The 14,256-nt window shown below is 36.7% G+C and overlaps 1 protein-coding gene across 1 annotated transcript in view; it reads right to left on the bottom strand.

Annotated features, from left to right (window-relative positions):
* Positions 1 to 1,173: 1,173 nt before the first annotated feature.
* The window catches only part of LOC103605186 (putative vomeronasal receptor-like protein 4), a 29,030-nt gene continuing 15,947 nt past the window's right edge, over positions 1,174 to 14,256 (bottom strand). Inside the window, exons 2-3 of the mRNA XM_008589771.1 lie at positions 6,836 to 6,942; positions 1,174 to 2,111 (exon numbers count right to left, since the gene is read on the bottom strand). Of these exons, the coding sequence (XP_008587993.1) occupies positions 1,174 to 2,111; positions 6,836 to 6,914 (1,017 nt within the window). The 5' untranslated portion in view covers positions 6,915 to 6,942. The remainder of the gene's footprint in view (positions 2,112 to 6,835; positions 6,943 to 14,256) is intronic.

The following is a 14,256-nucleotide window of genomic DNA, read 5'->3' as shown; positions in this document are numbered from 1 at the left end:
CCTTACTTCCTGGAGTGTTTCCTCTCTGTTTTGCTTCAGTAATTTTATGGTTTGGGCTCGTATATTTAAGACTTTAACACATTTTGAGTTGATTTGGGTATATGGTCAGAGGTGCAGGTCCAGTTTTATTCTTCTGTACATGAGTCCAATTTGCGCAGCATCATTTATTGAAGAGGCAGTCTTTTCCACAATGTGCTTTCTTGTTGCCTTTGTCAAAGATCAGTCGGCTGTGAGGACGTGAGTACATGATCCAGCAATCGCACTACTGGGCATATGTCCAAAGGAATGGCAATCATCATGTAGAAGAGACACCTACATGCCCGTGTTCACTGCAGCTCTATCTACAATAGCCAAAATATGGAACCAACCTACGTGTCTATTGTCAGATGACTGGATAAGGAAAATGTGATATATACACACAATGGAATACCACTCAGCCATAACAAGAATGAAATGCTGCCATGTGCAGCAACATGGGTGAGTCCGGAGAAAATTATTTTATGTGAATTAAGCCAGAGAAGGAAAGAGAAATACATGTTCTTACTTATAACTGGGTGCTGAGAGAGAGAGAGAGAGGGAGAGAGAAACCAAAATGAAGTGTTGAACTTTCAGAAGGGAAAACAAACCTAAGGATACTAGAGATGGGGTGAGGGGTTGGCGAAGGGATAGGTTGGGTAAAGGACATAAAGAAATATCATGATTTGTAATAATATGCTTATAATTAATTAAAGTCTTCACTGCCCGTAGAGAGCCAACAATCAGACTAATAAATTATGAGAACTGTGAGAAACTATGTTTCAAATTGGATACTTGTCCAAATATATAATTAGTGAGTAAACATAAATTTAAACATTTTCAAAAGGAAAAGCACTGAGAGATTTGATATCAGTAGAAGCTTCTTCAGATTGCTCTTTAAGAAAATAGAAAAGTTTTCTTGCACTAAGGTCTGAGAACCAAAATGAAAGAGGGAGATTCCTATGGGAACTCACAGTGGACTTTGAACTAAAGGAACCACACACTCTTGGCAGTATTAGTTTAGACAGTAAGGGGATATAATAAAAATATAATTCCCCACATTTTACTTAAATAAAATGGCAGTTTTTTTTTTTACAGTTAAATTAATGTAAATGATGGCAAGAGAATATATTTTTCAGAAAAAAATATTTTCCCTCACTAAGTTTTCAAAAACCGGTGCAACTTCTGTTGCATGTTTTTCACAGTGTTGATTATCCTCTTATCAGAACTGAGCAGCACCAAAGGACTGGCGGAGGCATAGATATTGAACACAAGTGTCTGGACATCCTGGACAACTGGGCCATGTGCTGATAACAGGACTGAGAAGGATGAGATAATAAAGTGCATCCAGTACATGAGCACAAAGAAACCCACCAGCAGCAGGATGGTCTGGGCGGCTCTTTTCTCTGGGGAGGCTCTTGGGGAGAGCCTGGTGCTGTGAAGGTGCTGGGATCTCCTCTGATGCCTGAACAAGAGAATCACCATATGTGCACTTGACAGAAGCATGATTCCTACAAAGAAAATATCACTAGATGTTGTCAGAGTGAAAACTAGGTATCTGATGATGAAGTTCATGGGGGAAAGTGAGCAGTATTTACTGAGAACCAGCAGATTGGTCTGGGTCATGTTGGAAGAAGCCACAATATAGAAGATTAGGTAACTTCTGGAAGACAAACTGAGAGACCACAAGAAGACAAAAACATGGGTAAAGTAACTTGTAAATTTATGTTTACACTTTGCCACCCTGGAGGAACTGGGGCTGATGGTGATGGCCTGGAGCATGCTCAGGAGACAGGTGGTGCAGATGGAGAGGCCTCTCATCACATTGTTCACGTAGAAAAACATCCTGCACTTAAAGTCATTCCAAAAATTCTGTGACTCAAAGAGGCCTGGAGACACCAAGAACACCATGGTGAGGAGCATCACCATGTGGACAAGGGCCAGGTGACAGGTGATCAGGTCAGTGGGCTTTGGCCTGTGATCCAGAAAAGATGTGAATATGCAGACGAGGAAGAGGAAGGTGTTGGCAGCAAGTCCAATGCCAGCTTGGGAATGTATGGCATTTTTTAATAGTAACATATTTTGAAAGTAATCACCTTAAAGGGAAAGAGAAACATTCTATATATATGAAAAGAAAGCAGTGGACCACTCATTATCAATGTTATTTATTCCATAGTCAAAATTATCACCAACAATATTATTTTAATTTCACCCATTTATCTTGATTAACTCTATCTCTTATAAATTTTTGAAAATACAGCCTGAGCATTATTTTTATGCACAAATTAATTATGTTAAACTGAAGCATACACCACCACACCTGTATGGATGTGTACATGATCTACACTCCTGTAATACCTGACATTCAATCTTTAGAAGCACTTTTTTACTTTCATTTAATTTTCACCACCCAGAATAGTGATGGGCATATAAAAGTAAATCATGGATGTTTGGTAAACTGAACTATAGTAAATTTTATGCTAATGGGTAAAAATTTACCAAAAAAATTTGAAAAAAAAAACCCCATGAGGTTTCACTGAGTTGATCTCATGTCATATCACTGACTTGTGACATCATATTACTCTTTCCTTTTTCCTCCTCCTTTAAGTACTTTTGTAGTTGCACACAGCCCACCCCGATGAGGCAGGACAATCACTCTACTATAAGGTCAGGTGATTATTAACCTTTGTTACCATCGGCACCTTAATTTTCCTTCATCATGTTACCTACTATATTCAAAATGTCTGAAAGTTGAATGTGGATATCTTTACGCTAACTGAACCTCCATGGTCCTGCTTCTCTCCCAGCTTGGTTTTTATTCCAGAGACTCCTATGTAAGCTTTCTTCATCTCAGGAGAAATTACTAAACACCTGGCCCCAATTTGTACAAGGACAAACATGTTTCTCAGTTTTATAAGGTGGCATCAAAATGCTCCTAGGTAATCATTTTTTAGAGACTTCAACTTAATACATGGATACCTTTCCAGGCCCTTGAAAATATATAGTTGCCCAATACCAAAGACAGTCCCCCTCATGTCTTAACTAAGAAATTTCTGTATCAGAATCTTTTATAAAATTGTACAGAATAATTTAGAAATTATATCCTCATGCGGTTTCATCTGGATACAGGTACCATTATTACATTTCAGCTAAGTGATGCTGAAAAAACAATCTCTCCAACAATTCACTCTATTTCTCTTCTGAGATGAAAGAGTGCTCACTTTTTTTCAAGGTCACTTAAAACTGCACTGACCAATAAGTATAAATATGTAAGGCAATGCAGATAACGGGACAGATTTCCTGGCTCATACTCAGAAAATCATGGCTGAGGTAGAACATTGGTCTAAAACCACCCGACATGCATGAGTTTATAAAAAAAGAAATTGCATAGTTAATTAAATATTTTTGGTGCATACTCCAAATGCTTAATCTAGTGAAGGGGTGTATTTACATCAAGGGCCAGAGCCAAATAACTGACAGCTGTCAACGACATACATCAGCACCCTCAGCTCAGCTGGATTCTGTTACCATGTTTCACTCAGAAGTATAAGGATAATATTGACTGAAAGCCTCAGTGGTCTCTACATTTTAAAGGTTTACAACCAAGTACAACAACATTTGGCCATGACCACTAACATATGTGGGATTATCTAATAACTAGATATCTGACTCATTTTATTATTATCTGACACATATTGTAGGACACATACCAAAAAGAGAGAACACAAATGTTAGGAAAAGTAACACAGATAAGAATTTTCGTATTTTTCCTTTCATCTTCTCACCCTCTAACTCATGTCCCCCCTCTACAATCTACTACTATGTACTAAATATAAAGTGTATCTGGTGGATCATCACCTGCACCCTTCTCCAGTGAGACTCTGGAGGACAGACTCTGGTGCTGAGCCTGGACCGAGGGAGACTATGTTTCCCATAGATTGAGGTCAACAGATAAAGCACAAGCAGTTGGTTAAACTTGAACTTCATGTAAAGAATAATATATAATTATCTAAATGTTAAACTTAACTGTGTGACATTTTTATTTGGTGAATCAGGCAACTCCAAAATAAAATAATTATGACATCTGAAAACATGGTGCAGATATGAGAGAAACGGAGTAGAAAAAAACCCGTAGAAGTCATGTAGGTTTGTCTGAGTGTAAAGGAGAGTTGGGTTCTACCTAATACCATAGAAACCTACATCTGAATGCGCAGCTCAACGCTCACGATGAGACGTGGGAACCAGGTCATTCCTGGGCTAAGGGTAAAAGCGCTGAGCACTCTCTGACAGTAATGCAGGTCAGGTTCATCTTCAGGATTCGCCCTTGAACCTTAGGCTATGCTCACTTTAATCTTAGGCTATTCTCAGGATTATAAGCCCCACCTCGTATATACAATTATGGAAATGTTACAGACAACAGCATCATTCACTGTCCAGGAACCAAAGACGAATCAAAAACTCTATGAGCTTGTATCAGAAATGCAAAGAAGAGAAGCAGTATAATGACAGACAGAAGCCATTTACAAAGGCCAATATGATTATGCATTACACAATATATAATTTTGGACAAAACAAAGTTTGAAAAGCTCTATTTTCTCATCTTTATAATAATGTGTAATATTTAGATTTGTATAATTTTATGAATAATATCATTTTAATACAGTTCTTTGCACTCAGCCTAACATTAATTTCAATATAAATCTATATTACAAAATAACATCCTGTGTTTTGTTTTATTATTATAATAATCAAAAGTGTCATATTACTCATCAGTTTTACCATATTGTACGCACAGCATTGTAGATCCTGTGATGGCCATTGGCAGCATAAAGTGTTTATGGGAATTGTGGATGGCTGGTTTATAGGGGATGGTGGCAGTCGTTGGCAACCTGAGAAATGCAGTTGGCAACATCAGGAAATAGAACTACCCTTCCCAGCTAGAACAGTTTCATGAAAATCCTTTGTGAAATGTACAAACGACAAAAGAATATGGCAAGTTCCAAGTGTCCTTGAAATGCATCCACCATTCCTTAGCAATTTAAGTTAGAGTGCAGCTGGAAGCACAATGCTCACTACTCGCGAATATTCATAATCTCAGGACATTTTATTCTCAGCTCATGTGTGGAAAAACATGCACAGGAGAAGTGTCCCTGCAGAGTTAGGAGACAGAACAAGGCCGGAGGGACTTGATCACAAATTCTGTACCAGAAATTCTGAAAACCTCATAAGCCTGTGTGGCAGTTTGTTTTTCTGAGCAACAGAACCAAAAATTGCAAAAAAATATGATATTTTTAAAAAGCTTTCGAAGTCTCTTGCCATCACATCCCTGTGTGCCACAGTAGTGGGAAGGTCATAGTCATATGAACTAAGTAAAATGTTGTAGTAGGGAGGAAATGGGGGCCATGTCCTCTGTGCTCCAGGAGCCCTGATCAGGAGGAGGCAGGACCCATCCTCTCACACATCCTACCCCTGCACATGCAATGCAGGGGCTTTTGACAAAAAGTACTTTAAAATGCAATTAAAATTCCCTAATGTTTAGAAAAAGAAGAGTTTTCTACTGATCGAGTTCTTAAAGTTGGCTTGCCCTCATGAGCCACAAGAGACCAATTCACTCACCTTTTTATTCCTCTGTTTTCTGCCTATTCTAATTTCATCCTCTTTGACTTCTATTTCGAAGATACAGAGACACTTGAAGAAACTAACTTTGCTGAATCCAGATAATGTTAACTTGTGTATTTCAAGAACGGAATTGAAATTTGTCATTTTTGTGAATATAAGTTTTGTTGCACCAATTACAATTTAAAACTTACAGATAAAAAAGTAGGGATACTAAATTTACACAACATTTTTTACAATAAAGGAATTATAGTTCATTCAAAATTTTCCAAATTATTATTCCCTCATCACTAAACAATCTCATACAAGCTAATATACAGAACATTTTATAAGTTTTAGACTATTTATAAAACAAAATATTCAGTTGAATTTAAATAAATATTTAAAATTAGGCAGAGAATTGCCATAATCTGTTCATATAAGGTAGTTTTTGACCCTGTTGAGATTTAATATATAGCAGAAGGTGATGTTTATAGATAACTTTTGTGGCAGCAAGAAAAAAATCCTCTATTTCAAATTGCTACAATAAAAATAAAACTAGTTTTTTAAATGGCCGCCTGATAAAATCTCTTTATTTTGAGTTGTTGAAAAAAATCTTATGTTTTATTACATCATTACTTATGTGGACCTAAAGTATTAGAAATATACTAAAGTATCTCCAAACTTAAAAAACAAGCAAACAAAAAAAGGATTAATTATTCTAAAGTAGTTGAACTTTGTTGTGCCATAAAGGATACAATTTTCTAAAATTGCTTAAAATAATTTGTTGTTGTACTACATTATTAAAATAATAAATAGCCAAATAAAATTCCAATTTATCTATTACAAAATTACAAATTTCCTTTCACAAATTCATACATTTATGTGTTCACAATATTAATAACACTCATGTTTCATCTTGAAACACCTGGTGATCGGTTCTATTTCAGGAGACACAGGAACATGGTGAGTGAGCCCTTTCTCCTCTCACCGCTCACCTGAGCCTTGAGCTCTCGCTGTTAATGAAGCCGAGAAACGACACTCACCCAGCCGAGTCTGTTATTCTGTGCATATGAATTGGATCCCTAAGACATGATTTTAAGGAAAGAACGTCATCAGCTCATTTCCCTCCAAGCTTATAATTGTCATGTCACCTGTAGAAGCAGGACAGCCCTGGTCTTGGGATTATTAGGAAAGGGAGCAATTAAAGAGAAAACACAACTACCTGTTTCCTGAAAAACAGCAGAGCAGGACAGCTGGGTTCCAATATTTTCCACGTATGAGCTCATTGCCTTAGGCAACATTTCCCAGGTGGCTTGTCTAGTCTCAGTCCTTGTCAAGAAGACACAAGTGAAACAATAACGGTAACTTCAATTATTGTTATTTTTTTAATTTCGATGTCCGATTACCCAAAGTATTCTTTCTGGCTCCAGAGATTCCAGGTGGCCTTCACGCATGCTCTCCAGTGCTCCCTGGATTTCAAGGCCTCAGGGAGTCCACATGACACTTTTTTGGGGATGAAGACAATGCCCCCCGTACCAGACTGACCTAGGGAAGGGCTCTTTCCTCCAGGGGACACGGCCCTGAGCGAGGAAACCTGGCATAGGAGGCAGGTGCAGACAGCAGTTTCCCCCTTACCTCGACCAGTTTGGAAACTACATTTCGGAGGGCGCAGAGGGAACCTTCATTCGAGCAGCACAGAGGCTTGAGACATGCACTGTCTTCACCAAGGTATCTTATTTCATTGTGGACACCAGGCTCCCATGGCAGTGTGTTCTGTCACCCCGGCCCTCAGTCTCCGCTGTCCCTTCTACTCACAAGGGTGCTTTACTTCACACTCTGAGCACTAGAGTGTGGAATAAAATGTTTAGAGCATCTTTAGCAACTGAGAAGTTTTGCTTGCTTCTGTGACACCCACCAACCATACTTTTGTCATAACTGACTCTAACTTTAACCACACCCTTAATCATGACTGCCATGGCTGTGGTAAACTTTCTTAATCAAGCACCATCTGATACTAAAGTGGAGACTTTTCTCCCACTGAACCTACAGATGTTCCCCCAGAGCACCAGGTCTAAGCATGTCTGAGTTCAGCCTGGTGCACCTGTCATGTGCCGTGTTTGATGCTCTAACAAGTAATCCTCCATTAGGCTGCAGTCAGGACCACCTGATCCCCAGACGTACAGTGTCTTCAGTTACAATTCCCCCTCCCATCTCCAGCCCAGTCCAATCTGTCATCAGCTTCCAACACCATGATCTCGGTTCCCCATCTAGCTAGTGTTCTTAGGTATTGATTTCTCTTTCCTCTTGGAAGATTTTAAGCTCCTTTATAATTTTTTTCCTGTCCAACGCTCAAAGAATATTAAAAATATCTACGAAGAATCCTATATCTGCCCCAGAAAAGTTATTTATTTTTAAAAAGGTAAAATAAAAACACTTCAGATTTAAAAAACAAACAAAAAACCTGAGGCAATTCATTGCTAGCAGACAGATCTTATGAGAAATACTAAAAGAAGTTGGGGCTGAAAACAAGGGAGCGCAAAAATGATTTGAATGCACAAGAAAGACAAAAAGCACTAGTAAAAATAATAATGTAAGAGAGTATAAGTGAATTGCTTTTAACTGATGTTTAAAAGCAACTGTATAAAATGTGTTTGTAATTGTATTCTTGGGGCTCTAACATATAAAAGTTGAATGAGTTTGCCAATAACAGCACAGAGGACGTGGGTGGGAACAAAGCCATATTAGGCTAAGAAAACATTTCCAGATAGTAACATTTTTTGACAGTTTTTTTATTGAAACATATTTATACATATTTGTGGGTTTTGAATATCAATACCTGTGTACAGTATGTAGTGATCAAATCAGGATAATTAGTCTACTCGTGTTTACAAACTGTGATCAATCTTTGTGATCCTTGACCAAGTTTTCTCCTACCCTCCCCCCTTCACACCTCTAATAACCACAGTTCTCATTATTTTGAAAGTTCAGTGTATTATTGTCATTGTTGTTCCTTCTTTCCTTCCTTCCTTCCCTCCTCCTTCCTTCCTTCCTTCTCTTTCTTTCTTTCAATTTTATTTATTTTTTAGCTCCTACTTATAAGTGACGATATGTGGTATTTCTCTTTTTGCATCTGGCTTAATTAACTTAACATAATTTTCTCTACATTCATCCATGTTGCTGTAAATGAGAGAATTTTATTCTTTTTTATGGCCAAGTAGTATTCCATTGAGTATATAAACCACATTGTCCTTATCCAGTCACCTGTTGATGGACATTCAGGTTGGTTCCAACTCTTGGCTACTGTGAATAGCGCCGTGATGAACATGTGAGTGCAGGTGTCCCTTCAACATGATGATTCCCATTCCTTTGTGTATATACCCAGCACTGGGATTGCTGGATCTTATGGTCCTTCTATCTGTATGTATTTACAGAAACATCATTCTGTTTTTCATAAAGGCTGCACTACTTTACAGTGCAACAGGAGTGTGGGAGGATTACCCTTTCTTTGCATCCTCACCAGCATTTGTTATTCCTTGTCTTTCTGATAACAGCCAGTCTAACTGGGATGAGATGTGATATCTTACTGTGGTTTTGATTTGCATTTCCCTGATGCTTAGTGATGTTGAGCATTTTTTCATGGATCTGTTAGCCATTTTTATACCTTCCTCTGAGAAATGCCAAATCAGTTCCTTTGCTCATTTTTAAGATTGGGTTCCTTGTTTTCTCACTGTTGAGTTCCTTGTATACTCTGCATGTTAATCCCTTGACAGATGTATAGTTTGCAAATATTTTCTGCCATTCTGTAGGTTGCATAATTGCTCTGCTAATTGTTTCTTTTGCTGTGCAGAAGCTTTTTGGTTTGAAATAGTCCCACTTGTTTATTGTTTCTTTTGTTGCCTGTGCTTTTGGGGTCTTATTCATAAAGTTTTTGCCCACTCCTATATCCTGAAGTGTTTCCCTTTTGTGTTCATTTTTTTGTAATTTTATAGCTTCAGGTCTTATATTTAAGACTTAAATCCATTTCGAGTTTATTTTGTTGTTTGGAGAGAGGTATGGATCTAGTTTCATTCTTTTATATATGAATGTACAGTTTTCCCAGCACCATTTATTGCAGAGGCAGTCTTTATCTCAATGTATATTCTTGGTGCCTTTGTCAAAGATTAGTTGGCTCTAAGTATGCAGGTTGATTTCTGTGTTCTTTATTATGTTCCATTGGTCCATGTGTCTGTTTTTATGCCAGTACTATGCTGTTTTGTTTACTCTAGCTTTGTAGTATAATTTGAAGTGAGGTAGTGTTATGCCTCTGACATTATTTTCATTTTTATTTTTGCTCAAGATGTTTTGGCTATTCGTGGTCTTTGTTGTTCCACATGAATGTTAAGGCTGTTTTTTCCATTTCTGTGAAGACTGTTACTGGTGTTTTGATGGAGATTTTATTTAATTTTTAGATTTCTTTGGATAGTATGGAAATCTTCGCAATGTTAATTCTCTCATTCCAAAAGCATGTAATGTCTTTCCATCTTTTTGTGTCCTCTTTAATTTCTTTCATATGTGAATTGTAGTGCTCATTCTAGAGATCTTTCATCTCCTTGGTTAAATTAATTCCTAGGTAATTCATTGTTTGGTGACTATTGCAAATGGACTTGCTTTCTTGACTTCTTTTCCTTCTAGTTTGATATGGGAGTGTAGAAAAGCTACTGCCTTTTGCATGTTGATTTTGCATCCTCCAACTTTACTGAAATCCTTTACCAACTGTAAGAATATTTTTGTAGAATTTGTGTTTTTTTCTATGCATAGGATCATGTTATCTACAAAGAGGGACAGTTTAACTTCATCTCTTCCAATCTGGATGCCCTTTATCTCTTTCCCTTGCCTGACTGCTCTGGTTAGTACTTCCAATATTATGTTAAATAGGAGTGGTGACAGTGGGCATCCTTGTCTTGTTCCTGTTCTTAAGGGAAAAGCTTTCAGCATATCCCATTCAGGATGATATTGGCAGTGGGATTGTTATATATGGTTTTTAATGTGTTGAGGTACTTTCCTTGTATACATAGTTTGCTAAGAATCTTCAGCATGAAGTGATGTTGAATTTTGTCAAATACGTTTTCAGTGTATATTGAGATAATCATGGTTTTTGTCTTCGATTTTGTCAATGTGGCGTATCACATTTATTGACTTGCATGTGTTCAGCCATTTTTATATATCTGGGATGAACCCCACTTGATCATGGTGTATAATGTTTTTGATGTGTTGCTGTATTCTGATTGCTAATGTTTTGTTGAGTGGTTTTGTGTCTATGGTCATCAAAGATATTGGCCTGTAGTTTTATTTCTATGTTATGTACTAGTATAGTTTTGGTATCAGAGTGATACTGGCCTCATTGAATGAATTTGGGAAAATGGCCTCTGCTTCAATTCTTTGGAATAGTTTGAAGAGAATTGGCATTAATTCCTCTTTAAAAGTTCGGTGGAATTCAGCTGTAGAGCTATCTTGTTTTGGGCTTTTCTTTGTTGGGTGACTGCTGATTACTACTTCAATCTCATTGCTTGTTATTATTCTGTTCAGGTTTTCTACACCTTCTTCATTCAGTCTTGGTAATTTGCATGTGTCCAGCAATTTATCTATTTCATCTAGGTTTTCAAATTTGTTGGTGTGTAGTTGTTTATAATAGTCTCCAACAATTCTTTGTATTTCTGTGGTATCAATTGTAATGTATTCTCTCTCATTTCTGTTTTTGTTATTTTGGTCACTTTTTCTTTTTTTTGGTTAACCTAGCTAATGATTTGTTTATTTTGTCTTCTCAAAAAAAACCCAAAAAAACAAAAAAACAAAAAAACGTTTTGCTTATTTATCTTTTGTATTGCTTTTTGTGTCTCTATTTTATTTACTTCTGCTCTGATCTTATTTCTTTTTGTCTACTCATTTTGGGACTGGATTGTTATTGTTTTTCTAGTTCATTGAAGTGTAGTGTTAGTTTGTTTATTTTAATCTTTCTGTTCTTTTGATGTAAGCATTTACTACAATCAACTTTCCTTTCAGTACTTCTTTTGCTATATCCCACAGGTTTTGGTATGTCGTGTCTTTATTTTCATTAGTTTCAATAAATTTTTTGATTTCCTGTTTAATTTCTTCTTGGAGGCATAATCTCTATTTTATTTACTTCTGCTCTGATCTTATTTCTTTTTATCTACTCATTTTGGGACTGGATTGTTATTGTTTTTCTAGTTCTTTGAAGTGTAGTGTTGGTTTGTTTATTTTAAATCTTTCTGTCCTTTTGATGTAAGCATTTACTACAATCAACTTTCCTTTCAGTACTGTTTTTGCTATATCCCACAGGTTTTGGTATGTTGTGTCTTTATTTTCATTAGTTTCAATAAATTTTTTGATTTCCTGTTTAATTTCTTCTTGGATGCATAGGTCATTCAGGAGCATGTTGTTTAATTTCCATGAGTTTGTATAGTTTCCAGAGTTTTCCTTCTTATTGATTTCTAGTTTTAATCTGTTGTGGTCTGAAAAGATATTTGAAATGATTAAGAAAATTCAGGGATAGCTACGCAATGTCCCTTCCTCAAGATGAGAATGGGTGTGTGTGGACAGGCAGGGAAAAGTGTCAAAGATACTGGCATTAAAACACAGACCTTTGGGGCCTGTGACTTGATTCAGCCAATGAAACACAAATATTCACTCCCTTTGTTACTGAAAGCCTTTCATCCATGCATCAGGGAACCATCTTCACACCACCTACCTCCTGGGTCTGTCATGGAGAGTCTTTTGTCACAGGAGCTCACTCTGAGGCCCAGGCCTGGATGACCTTGACAGAGGAAGCTGAGGAATTTCCACTGGGGCCACACCTGGCAACAGAGCCTTTGTGTGATATATACCATATATTATTTGTAGTATATTCTATCAAAATAAAAATGATGGAAAATGGAGGAAGCAGGAAAGAGAGAGGAAGGTTGAATAGGCTTATTGATGATTGTTCTGGAAATAGAAGAAAAGTAAAAAAAAAAATTAAAAAAAACTATGAACCAGACAGACAGTAATGGATTAAGTAAAATAAAATATGATAAAGTAATTTAAAAATAAAAAAACTGTAAAGGTAACTGCAAGAACAACAATAACAGCAAAACCCAGAATACAATTCTCCCCAATTACCAAATAAGTAATTTTTAAAACAATGAAATAAATATGCATTATGTAAAAAAGAAACACAGACAATATAAGAATTTACATAATAACAAAATAATATAATAAGTTTAAACCCAAACATATGAATTTTATCAATAAATGTTAATAGGCTTAACACACTTTTTCTAAGTAAAAAGATTTCAAATTTGGCCCCCACACCAAGACAGAATGTTATGTTATGTACCAGAGACATGCCTAACACACCGTGATTCAGAAAGGCTAAAAATAAGAGGGCAGAAGCCACCAGTGAGATCAACAAGTAACCCGTGGCGCACTCAGGAGAGTGCTGCGCTGGGAGTGCAGTGGCGCTCCCGCAGCGGGTTCGGATCCTATATAGGGATGACTGGTGTGCTCACAGCGCTCACTGGCTGAGCGCGGTGCGGCCGGTCTCAAAAAGGACAAAAAACAAAACAAAACAAAAAACAAGTAAGCAGGGGCAATCCTGGCATCACAGGAGAAGCAGAACCCAGAGCCCGGGAGTGACAGAGGAGGCAGCCCTCTCCTCACGCAAACCCCACAGCCTGCACTGCAAGCGTCAGCACCAAATGACAGACAAACACTCTGTATCCACAGCAGCATGAAGGAGTCAGGCACAGAGACACACTGATAATAGGAGAACTTAACACAGACGAGAGGCAAAATGTGAGTAGCAATGTAGAAGACCTCCAAACCACAATCAACGGGGTAAATTTTATGAACGCATAGCAAAAGCCGCACCCAATTAAACAATATACAGCTTCTTCTCAAGTTCACGTGAAACATTCACAAATCTGCTCATATAGGATATAATACAGAGAAATTAACAGTACGTCTCCTAAAGCAGAAAAATTATAAACAACACACTGATCAAAATGTGATAAAACTAAAAATGCTAACATTTTTAAAAAGGTTCATCCAAGCAAATATTTCAAAACAATTCTTAAACAAATCTGAGAAAAAAGAAAAACAGAAACCAGAATTACAAAAGTGCTACACTACTGGTAGTGGAAGCAATGCATTTCAGAATTTTAATGCATTCAAATTAGTCATCTGACAAAAACTCAAACCTTTAAATATTTTTATCAAGAAAAATAAAAGAATGAACAAAATATATTGACTTTGCATCACAAAAGACAAGAACAACAAAAGATAAGAGCAACAAAGAATATCAAATGAAAGCAAAAAGAAGAAAATAAAATTATAAAAGTAAAAATTAATAAGATGGAGAATGGAAGAATAATATATCTAATTAACAAATCAAAATTCTTTAAATGTTAAAATGCTATAAAGACAAATAGATCATGAATCTGGAAAATCCCAGATGACTTAATCAAGAGAAAAGGCAGAAAACAAATAAACACAAAATAGGAAAAAAAAGAAAGAAGGAGAAAAAGAAAAAGATGGAAAAAAGTAATTATTGAAAAGACATCACAATAAACTACTTTCCAGCTTATATGAATAAATTTGAAAATCTAA

This window comes from Galeopterus variegatus, unplaced genomic scaffold, assembly GCF_000696425.1.
Source record: "Galeopterus variegatus unplaced genomic scaffold, G_variegatus-3.0.2 Scaffold5645, whole genome shotgun sequence".
NCBI classification, from domain to species: Eukaryota; Metazoa; Chordata; class Mammalia; order Dermoptera; family Cynocephalidae; genus Galeopterus; species Galeopterus variegatus.
This window is presented reverse-complemented; position numbering and strand designations above follow the sequence as displayed.